Raw genomic sequence first — 12182 nt, forward strand, 5'->3', positions numbered from 1 at the left:
TCATACTGATGAGAATGTAGCAAATACGTTGACTAAGATATTTTTCAAGGAAAAGCTTGAGCTCTGCAGTAACTTGATCGGAATGAGTTCATTGGCCAAGGTAAGTTCTAAATGAAACTGCTATGGTGATGAATCTACTCCTAATAGGGCTGAAGGGAGAAATTGTTAGGAAAATAGGGTTCAGTCCTATGTAATTAGTTTTGGACCAATCAAAGGCCATGGGCCTTGGTCCTTCTTTTTTTTACATAGTGCCCTAGCTACTTAATCTAAGGAAGGGGCTGTTTTAAGGTGGTGTCGAAAACCAAGAAGAGAAAAAAGAAAAGTCAAAAAAATTAGAGAGAAAAAAGAGAAGGGAGAATTGGTTGAACGAAAGTTGATTTGTAGTCCGATTGAACTGAAACTTTATCAGTAGATTTATGATTTAGAGTTCTATATTTTGAACGATGAGATTAGGTTTGAAGCTCTCTATGAACAAATCTATGATGTATTTGATGAGTTACTTATTTGATGAGATTTCTCTAATTGTCTCTCTAGTTGTTAATTAGCTCTAGTTTTAGCTAGAGAAAAACTTTATATATCCATTATTTGATAGTAGAGATTTTTCTAGTGGTCTATGATTTTTTCTCTCTACACTTAAGGGTTTTTCACGTAAATCTTGATGTGCTTTATTTTTCTTACATTATTGATTGTTGATTGTTATCTATTACTATGGGTTTATTACGATATATTACTTCTGCATTGTTTTATTTATTGCTTCAGGCCCAATAAAAGGAAATTGAATGTTAGATGGAGATATTTTCCATATAGATAATAATTGATGATTAATTTCTTAAACTAAAAATGAAATTTGCCAATTTTGGAAGCCAGCAGGTTATCATATGTTAATGTAAAAATTATTGAACTCGCTCAATTACGAGGTATTGCGTGCTTTTAAAGAAAATGTGCCTCCTTACAACTAGACTTAGACAATTTATATATATATGTTGTGACTGTTTCATTTCAAATACATATAAAATACGAAAATCATCATATCTAATTTGTATCAACATATTAAAAATAAAATATATATTTTTTATTTTTGTTAAATTTATATACAATTTTTATTAAAAGTTTAAATTATGCCACTTTTGTTTTTTTTTTTTGTATTATTTTCATATTGATTTATCGTGTTTAAAATTATCGGATTAAGCAAATTGTCAAGGTAAAAGGAAACACATTTGATCACAACCCCACAATTTGCAAAATAAAAAGATCTTAGCATTCATCAACAACAACAGACGCTTGAAATAGACCTCATCTAAATGCTACAATAATGGGCAAACTTGTTTGGGAGGCTTCATCTTACAAACACAACCAAGGACAGAAAGTAGCAATTCTGAAAAGATGAATATTTACATTTTCCTGTTAGATATCCACATACATTTCAAATTATGGCAAATGACAATTGGGTAACAATGTTTTTCCTTCTTCATTTCCATTCTCCCACACAACACTTCTACCGACATTATGTGCAAGAGTTAAAGCATTTGCTTTAATTGACTTCATGATATGTCCCTCTTTTACTATCAAACAGTAAAAAGCTAATTACAGAAGGTGCAAACGAAAAAAAAAAAAGGAACAGTGCAATTTGTCTGATTTGTGTTTCTGACATGCAATTAGTTGTTGTTTTAGCTCATTCTTTTGTTCTTTGACTCCAATCAGTGTAACTTTGGAGCCTACAATCTGGAAAATCAAGATTTTCGTCAAAATTCAGTAAAGAAGCAGCCAAGTAACTTGAGTATACCTATATTTTTTTGCTTACGTAAACAGGTGAGTGCGGTTACGAGAGAGCTGAGGCCGCTTTATAGGAGAGATTATGAGGTTCCTTAAAGTCATTGAAGGATTAGCAGTACCAGTTCCAAAAGCAGGGTGAGCACCACCCCTTCTATTCCCAACATCAACCGCTATGGCTGCTTGTTTTGCTGGTGAGCCACTCGATATATCAAAAGGACCAGAGTTTGAACTATTCTGTCTTGCTGGCCATACATCCTCTCGAGGCCCTGGAGTTCCGGGAGAAAAAATCGACCAATCTGCAACAAATAAGTTAACTGTCTACGGAAATATTTAAGCAAAAATGATTTACTACACCTGGACTCAAATCACGATAGCAGGAACCAAGGAAACATATTAACTGTTTAAAGGCTTTTAGTAAACATATTTTAGTATTTGACACAAGGTAGGAACCTTTTCACTATCCTTTGATTACTATTATAAGAAAACAGCAAAAGAACATTATTACCCTTTCGAATAGGATCTCTGCTATCCATCATGTTAGCTGCTGGATTTGAGAATAAATCAGGCTCATTTCTGGCATAGAAATTGTTTGCAGGTTGGATGGCTGACCGTTTCATTGACTCGTACTCACTCCTTAATTGATCATACATTTCATCAAGCTTTCTTTTCTGTCTGGAATTTCGGATATATGCAGATTAGCAGGGTTCAAGAAGCATGAAATAAACTCTGGCAAAAATAATATAGACTGGCCTTGATTTCTCTGAAAACTTTTCTTGGAGCTCTTGCTTATCCTTTGACAAACTCTCGATTTCCTGTTCCATCATCTGACACCTCTTGGCCATTTTCTGATACGCAGTATGCACCTGCTCTAGTTTCTCAGAGAACTTTTCTTGCATAGTCTCGCATTTCTGCCTGCACTGAGCTACAATTCTGTTCATCTTGAACTGCATTTCTAATTCCTTTTGCCCTATGTAAAACATCACACTTCTGTATGCACTCTTCATCACTAAATTCATTAAGGAAATGCAAGTGTGAAAGGTTTTTTCTCGTTGATAAGAATCCATTCTCTCTCTCAGTTGAAAACTCTTTCATATGAAACAGAACATTACAAACAACTAATAAAGTTCTCTTCTTATTTTATTTTGGTAGCTCTCAACTGTCTGATACAATTAGGTTTCAGAGCAAAAAGAGCATATTATTGGAAAATCATATGTTCTAAATTATTGAGGATACATATCTGTGGAGACACACCAGCCATTGCCATCTGAAAGACAACGCATCATTTAGTGAGCAAAAAAACAATTAGACAAATAACAAAGCAGCAGCACAATGGAAGGCAAAGAAAAACTAGAGCGTGGTGTAGATTTAACTAAGGAGATGTTTTAATCAGCAAAAAAAGGCTGTACAAAAGAATCCAAGTGAAGCATTTGCTTACATTTATCCATTCATCATTTGGGTTGATATCCACAGGTTTCATAAGACTGAAACAAAATTCCCAGATTGGGTGAGTAGAATTGAAATTAATAAGTTACAACGTGCAAGTAAAAATTAGTAAAAGTTATGCAGAACAATCCTAACCCTTGTGCTTGATAACAAATTAACAACAGGAGGCAATTTATCGCCTATATATTCGGTGAGCAGTATACAAAATAGTGAAAAGAGGAAAGAGAATTCTAGCAATAACTAATTCCAGTTTCCCATTTTTTCCTTTTTTTTTTTTCATTTTGTTATTGTGCAACTCTATTTCCTTAGCTTAGAAAACAAAATTCTAGAAAGCATTACAACGAACAACTTACACCAGATAAAACTTTTACCTCTTAGAGAGAACTTGATCACAAATGGGACATGATGCATCATTGCCAAGGATCTTGCTCGCATCTTCAGTGCCTATTTACAATGTCAAGGAATCTTTGCAATTTATGAACTGTTTCTTTATCTTAAACAATGGAAAGGAAAAGATATTAAAGCTATTAAACTACGATGGCGGAATAATGAAATGGGTTTGGATACAAAAGAGGTGACCACATGTAGTGGAAATGGCTCGCCCTTCTAATTCACGCCAACATGCATTGCATCTCATTTCAATTGATTGTGTTACGCTTCAATTATAAACTGTATCTGCATATCACAAGCAACCATCAGGACAAGATTCTTTAGGAGTAAACCTCCTCCTACACAGAGTTTAAAGCCAATGACCGCTACAGCTTGTTTATTTGATGAAATAAAAGAAACAAAGCTTTGACCCCAATAAACGACACTTCACCGTGTTAATCAATATTCCATAGAATCTAGTTGCCATAAAAACTGGGTGAATCAAAAATGAGAATTGATTTGAAAATGCTCTTCTTTTACAAAAGTAAAAACATGATTTTTGTTCAAATTTCTTCATTTTCTTTTAAACTCTTCAAAATTTTTGTTTGCTCTAGTACTCAAAGCAATTTTTTGCATTTTTTTTCTTTTTGAATTTACAAAGCAAGTAGCAAAAGCCAATAAATAATGATCAAATACTAACAACACAAGTAAGTTGAATTGAAATCTGGATAAACATCAGAAAGTGAATTATTACAGAAACTTAAATTTTTCAGGAAAATTTTAGGGAAATTTTAATTCATAAATATTGGTAATCAGGTTTTGATAGTTAATCATCAGATTTTAGGGAAAAAAAGTTTTTTTAAAACCCTAAAAATTCACGGAATTTCAATTAATCAGGAAAAATGGCTTCTTTAATCCCGGTTATGATATCACTATGAAGCCAACAAAATCAACGGAAGTCGTAGTTTCATGAGATTTCAAAAATGGAAAACGAAAACATATAGTTCGAGGTTTCCAAAATTTTCTTTTTCGTCTTCCTAAATTTTCTTAACAACCAAACAGAGTTGTAATTACCGTTCTATCCGCAAGTTGTCCGGAATTCCATCCAAAACTGCAGATTCACTTGCGACTTGATTAAAACCCTAGAAATCAACTGAAGAATATATTATAAATTAAGAAAATTTTTTTTAAAAAAAGGGGGAAAAATAGAGGAAAACGAGGGACAAAAGAAGAAATCGATAAAACAAAAAAATGTAGAGATCGAAGCAATTTTTGTTTTACCTTCAAATTTCCTGAAGATTTTATCGGAGGGAAATGAATCTTTTTTTTTCTTTTATTCTTTGTTCGTGAAAGCTCTGAGGACTGAGATGAAGATATCACTTTGGCGCCAAAATTTCTTTTTAAATACTTGAGTTTTGAGTATTTTAATATGTTCGTTGTCGCTTACGCTTAGCTTATTATGAAATGTCATAAATAGGATTAGATATATAATAAAATGAAGACCTCATAAGGGTATAACAGTCCAGTATAAGTATTTTTTTACCACTAATCATCTAGGGATTTAATTTAGTTATTTTTGTGAATAAATAGTATTGGGATTTTTAAATTTCAAATTGATCTTCCTAAGAAATCATTTGATCTAAAATCAAAATTTGTCGATTTTATTTTGTTTATTGGTTTTGAAAATTAATTATTTTAATATATAATATCATTTTAAATATATTTATATATAAAATAATTATTTTATTTTATAAAAAATTTAAACATTATAAATATTAATAAAAATATATAATTAGATTAAGATATTTTTGTTTTTTTATTTTATTTTTTGATGAAAAAAGAATCGAATCATATTAAAATATAAATTATTTAAATCTAAATGGAATCAAATAAAACAAAACAAAGTTGATTCAAACATTGCGATTTAGAATCAATTTTTTATTTTCTTAATTTCCTCAAACCTAATTATTCTATATGCCTACTAGTTTTTAGAATAAAATTAATTCAAATTTATACACTTATAATAAAATTTTTAATTTCAAAAATGGATTTAGATTTATAGGATTGTCACATGTTTATTTAATAATTTAATAATTTATTATTATTTACCTTTAATATTAAATGAAGGAAAGATAGATTAATAGAGTTGCCTAAAAATTCAATATAAACGATTAATTAAAAGTCTAAATCTAACTTTTATCTCTTTACTATTTCAATTCAGTTGCTTTAACTTTTAATCCAACTATTCTAAGTACATTTTTAATTATAATAGTTTTTTAATATACTTTAAAATATATATATATATATATATATATATATATATATTATTAACAATTTGAGCTCGTTCGTAAAGTTTGACATTTTTATTGAAAGTGTAATATAACGTTTGATATAAAATGATTTTTCTAAAAGTTATAGTGATTTATACTTAAGTCTCGTCTAACATTATTGTTGAAAGAAACTTTTGCGTTTAAAAGCTATTTTGATCCAAATGCAATATTAAACAATTAAAATTTTTTGGTTTTTTGAGTTAAAAGTTTAATTTTCCGATCCAAACCAAAAAGTTGCTCAATTGAAAATGTGCATTCGGTATAAAAATATTTTATTATCCTTATATTTTATTATTTTATATATCTTTTTAGATATTTTAGTTATTTACAGTACCTTTTTATAGTAATACAAAAATACTTAAGTAGTGTTTTATATAATTTTTAATATTATCATGGTAATATAATCATTTAAGTGATTTTATTATCTAGATAATTTTATCACTCGTGATTTAAAATTATTTTATTTAGTTAATAATCATTAATTCATAAGACTTAAATATAACTTTATTTGATATTATTAAAAATTAAATATTATTTTATTTAAAAATATAAAAATAATCATACATATTATAATAGTTACATAAGTTAATGATTTTAATGTAGGTAAAAATAATAATTTGTAAAATATAATAATATTTTATTTATTTTATAATAAAGTATGATTAAATTATTAAATTAATAAATATATTTATTTATTAAGTAAACTAATTTTTATAATATCAATTATGTAAAAAATTTTAATTAGAAAATAAAAAATCTATTAAAACCATAATAAAAATAAAAATATTATATTATATTATATATAAAACATTAAAAATTGTAAAAAAAAAAAAAACTACATAAATTGTTTTTGAACTTGTTAGAAACATTAATTTGAAAATTTTAAAAATTATAATAAATAATTACAAATTTAAGAATAAATAAATTTTTAATTCACATATTAAATAGGTAAGATCGATTATTATTAATTTTACATATCACTTTATTTTAGTGATAAAAGTTTTTCATCTTTTTAAATAGAAATTAAATCATCCTCAAAAATACTTATCTAATCACTCTCAATGAGTCAAAGTTATTATTATGTAAAATCATCTGGTGTTTATCAAATATGATAATCTAATCACCATGTACAAATCACTATAATTTTTAAAGTAATCATCCCATATCAAATATTATCTTAAATTTTCTAGCCACACTTTTCTCATCATACTTTTGAAAAAATATTTTTTCAATCTAAACTTCCCCCCCCCCCCTTGCTAAACCAACCCTTAATAATTACAAGATAACAATTTAAGGATCTTACATGACAATGATCTTAAATCATTGGAATGATTAGATTATTGGTTTGGTGAGTAATTTGATTCCCTTTTAAAATGATGAAAAAATTTTATCATTATAAAAAAATAATTTTTAATATTATTTTTTAATAAATTTACTCTATTTATAGCCGTATTAATAACAAACACAATAATCTAAGATCAATAATAATTTATAATATTATATCAAATATAATAATATAAAATCATTGATGATCAAATGATAAAATTATCTTGATGATCTTATTAATATAATAATTAAATCACTATAATTTTAAAAGTGGTCCAAACATTATGTAAGAGTAAATCACAATGTAAACTAGTAGTTAAATACACGAAAATTTGATCATATATAATTATTATATATGTGCTTGTTCACATAAAAAACAACGGCTTTCAGCCAAAGGATTTTTTTTTTTTTTTGTTTGAATGAAGGGTTCGTTAAACATTAATTTCAACCATTTATTTTGCAATTTTAATACATAGCTCTGCGTCCACAACTAAATTGTACATAAATTTACTTTTCTTCATTTATTATTCAATTTAATTCCGCAGCCAACTTTTAACGTCCTCAAAAATAAAATAATTCGAAAATTATTTCAATTCATGTAATATTTTTTTATACCAATTTGTATATTAATTCTACAAAATTGGGGTATCAAAACTATAATTATTATTTTTTGAATCATCATTGTCCGTCGCAAAAAGATTCAACAAAATTTCAAATTATCAAATAATCCAATTTAAACAATCTTATCCACAATTTGTAACAAGAAAACAAAATCTTATCCACTCAAATATACAACAACCAATTATTTTCAAAATTGACATACCGTAATCTAAGTTCTTTCTCCCAATTTTTAGCAAAACATTTAGGAGAGAGATGTGATTAGGTTTTTTAACGAAGTTATAACTACAAGAAATAATTAAAATTATGGTTAATAACAAAATGATCTTTAAATTTTGAGTAGAATTTTATTTTCGTTTTTAATTTTTGAAAATTTTTAATTGAATTTCAAATTATCTAGAATTATTTTATTTTGATATTTCTTTTATTTAAAATCATCTAAATTGATAGAAAATGTCAATTGATATCATAAGAATGGTATCAGCTAGCATTTTAAATGTCGACGAAAAGATCAATAAAAATTAACTCAAAGTTTAAAAACCAAAGATACTACTATCTCAATTTTTTTTATATTTTAAATATATTTTATAAAATATTAAATTTAAATAATTTTATTTTTTATTGTAATATATAATTTATATTTAAAAAAAGTATGAAGTTTATTTATTTATTTATATTTAATCTATTAATGATATGAAATTTTTTAAAAAAGATTTTAAAATTTGTAATTTATTTTAATTTTTAAAATATAGTTTTATTAAAAACGAACAATTATTTAATTAATAATTATATTACACTAAAAATATAATAATATTATTTTAAATTTAATATTTCACAAAATTTATATAAAATACAGAAAATTAGAAATAATATCATCTTGGTTCTAAAGTTTGAGCAAAATTTTATTTTGGTTTTTGCATTTATCACATGAGATGCTTGCCAACGTCATTTACACAACGTAAGCTGGCATTTAATGACAATATCAATGATTTCATAGATAAAAAATTTCATAATTTTAAGAAATTCAGATCCAATTCCCTAAACATTTTAAAAATTAAAAACCACAATAAATTTTGATTCAAAAATTATAAACCACCTTTTTTATAATTAAATATTACATTCACTCTTAGATTAAATAAAATAAAAAATAATCAAATAAAGTCAACAAAAAATTAAATCACATTCAAACTTAATAAAACTTGAATTTAAAATTTTATGGTTCTAGAACTTATTTCGTACCATTAAATAAAATTTCACCGCCGACATGACTAGGGTTGTTGAGCAACATAATCTTCAACATATGTTAAATGTCAACATTTGTAATGGCTACGTCATCTAATTTTGCAAGAAAGCCGACAACAATATCCAATAAAATTAAATCTAAAAGAGGGAAGAAAAAAAGAAAAAGGTTCCCATTTCTTGAAGGTGTATATTAATTTATGGACCTACTTGTGGGCCCATATTTCATTTTTACAAGGTTCCTGAATCACGAATTTTCGCCAATGACACCGTTTCATGTCCTTTATCGTATGTACTCTAATTAATGAAGATCATATTTGATAGTTTTACTTTAAAAATATATATATACTTTTTATTTCTTCGTTATTTCTCTAAAATTGCTATAAAGTAAAATTATAAGTATTTTTAAAATAAAATAATTATTTATTACTTAGAAGTTTAAATATAGTTTTTTTATATAAAATTATAATTTTTAATTAGATTTTTTTTCATTTAACAGTGGAAGAAAAGATGGTTAACAATCTTTTTTATTGTTGGCTTGAATTGACTTTATATTCTAGGTCAAATTATACAACAATATATACACTTTAGTTAAATAATAGAATTAGTTTTTTTTTATTTTAATATGTGTAAATTGGATCCTTATATTTCATTTAATTATCAAATTTAATCAAATTATTATCGATGTAAACTTTTTTCATTAAAATTAATGATGTAATATTTCGATTTTTTTGACGTAATATTTTTATTTATGAGTTGTTGACTTTGTCGATGTATAAAGTCTACATGGCTAAAGATACAGACGTGGTAAAATTTTTTAATATATCATCATTTTTTCATGCCAACTTTTTTAAAATTATACAACCCATCCCTATATTTTGGTTAAATGTTGAAATTAGTCATTTTACCTTAATTTATGTTTAAATTTAATATTTATATATTAATTAATTATCAAATTTAAAATTTGATCTAAAATAATATATAAAAAATATAAATTATTAATTTGACCATGATTTTTTTTTCATATTTAGATAATTTTTTTTGGATATTTAAATTATTAATTGGACTTAATTTGACAAATTGAGTTAATCTCAAATTAGATTATAAACTTAAGATAAACTAAATTATATATTTTCTTTATCTTTTATCTATTTATTTATTTTGATATTTTGATATTTTATTATTTCTATTTTTAATATTTTTGAAATATATAAAATAGATAAAAATAAAAAATTTAAAATGACAGAAATGTAAAAGTTAGATCAAGAAACTCACAATTAATAAACCTAGATACACAATCAATAGTAAAAACAATTGTAGATATTTTATTTTTTTCGAAAATTTTTTAGATATTAAATGAGTTTTGAATTTCATCAAGACATTAGGTTTTAAAATTGTTTTTGGATCAATTAGTTTTAATTGTAAAATTAGATTTTAAGCCTAATTTTAAAGGAGTAAAAGTAATTTATTATTATTTATTTATTTATTTTTATTGTTTAGTTAGTAAAAGTTAAGAAATTAAAGTGAAAAATAAGAAAAAAATAAGAAATTGAAAATTAAAAAATAAGAAATATAAGAAATATTTTTAGAAATATTGATTTGAAAAAAAATTTAGAATTTGATGGCAATCGATTTTTGGGTATATATAGCTTTTGGTTTTTTTGGATAAATTTTTTTTATAATCGTCAAAATTTTCAATTATTAATTTTTAGAAATCCTAATGAAATACGAGTTCATTGAACGAGATTTATAAAGAGAAATAAGAGAAAAATAAGAATGAGATAAGAGAAAAAAAGAAAATTAAAAAAATAATTTTTTTGTTTTTATAATAGATTAAAATGACATTATTTTAGAAGACGAATCTGGTGTAACTTACGCATTGACTTATTTATTAACTCTATTTACGACTCGATTTATTTGTATTAAAAATTTTTGTCTTTTATTTTAGTTTATTTTACTTATTTTAAGTTAAATCTTAAATTTAATAATTAATTAATGTATAAAGATAAATTTTGAATATACATCAAAATAGAATGATTAATTTCGTAATTTAATCAAAGTACAAGGACAGACTATATAATTAGAGAAAAGGTAGTGTGAAAAAATGATGACATACAAAAGAAATTTTGTTGCATCATCATCTTTGACATCCTAGACTTTATACATCAATAAAATCAATTACTAAAGCAAAAATGTCATATAAAAAAAGTTAAAATGTCACATTTTTAATTTTAATTAAAAAATTTAAAATTATTAACAATTTGATTAAATTTGATAGTTAAATGAAATATAAGAATCTAATTCAAACACATTAAGATAAATAAACTAATTTCATAGTTTAACTAAAATTCAGATATTTGTTTCGTAATTTGACTTACATTCTATTATAAAATAGCACTTTATACTATTTTATAACCATCTATTGAATTGTTAATGAAATATTTTTTAGCGACAAAAACGAGACTTAGAAATTTTGAAATTTTAGATTTAAATTTTACTATTTTAGTTTGACTTTTTTTATTGGATTTTTAAATTATATTTTAGTTAACCGATTAGTTTTTTTTTTTTTGATTTAATCATTATTTTTTACATGAAATATTATAAATAATTATCTATCATTTTATAAAAAAATCTATTACATCAAAAGTTAATTTTCAGATTTTTTTGGTGCAAAAGAGATCAAAAGAGAGATTGTGTTATAGATATTAAAATTTGAAATTTAAATTTGTTAATATCAATTGATTATATAAATTAATTAAGTTAATTCTTGAATTATTAGTTCTAAGATTTTAGTTAATCATAAAAGCTACTAAAATTTTAGATTTTAATTGATGAAAATATTCTTACTTTTGAATTAGTTAATTAAAAAAAATCCCTTTTTGGATTTCACACATAACAAAAAAATTCTTTGTTCTTAACATTTAGTTAGGTATTTTTTCTTGTGCAAACATTAAATTTGGATAAAAGAGAAAAAAAAAAAAAAAGTAAGTAACAAGACTTTTTGTTTACGGGGCGGAACCCGACAGAGCTAGAGAGGCGGCCCGGTCTCCGAGGTAAAGACACAATCGAAAATCTGCCACGTTT

At 24.7% G+C, this 12182-nt stretch overlaps 1 protein-coding gene across 2 annotated transcripts; it reads right to left on the minus strand.

Moving 5' to 3' along the window:
* Positions 1–1256: 1256 nt before the first annotated feature.
* Positions 1257–4819, minus strand: HEI10 (RING/U-box superfamily protein). 2 transcript variants are annotated; one of them, XM_089754540.1, is made up of 9 exons: positions 4660–4819; positions 3784–3891; positions 3588–3660; positions 3209–3254; positions 3007–3037; positions 2524–2779; positions 2279–2445; positions 1802–2069; positions 1257–1722 (listed from the first exon to the last, which is right to left on the minus strand). In XM_089754540.1, exons 2-9 carry the CDS (start codon positions 3851–3853, stop codon positions 1716–1718), a joined length of 918 nt encoding a protein of 305 aa, XP_089610666.1. In that variant the 5' UTR covers positions 3854–3891; positions 4660–4819; the 3' UTR covers positions 1257–1715. The 2 variants fall into 2 exon arrangements, with proteins under 2 accessions (XP_089610666.1, XP_089610667.1); XM_089754541.1 differs by lacking the exon at positions 4660–4819 and having other exon boundaries at positions 3784–3995.
* Between the last annotated feature and the right edge of the window lie 7363 nt (positions 4820–12182).

The sequence above is a fragment of the Durio zibethinus genome, chromosome 25 (genome assembly GCF_047325235.1).
Source record: "Durio zibethinus cultivar Kanyao isolate XHJ-2024 chromosome 25, ASM4732523v1, whole genome shotgun sequence".
Lineage (NCBI taxonomy): Eukaryota > Viridiplantae > Streptophyta > Magnoliopsida > Malvales > Malvaceae > Durio > Durio zibethinus.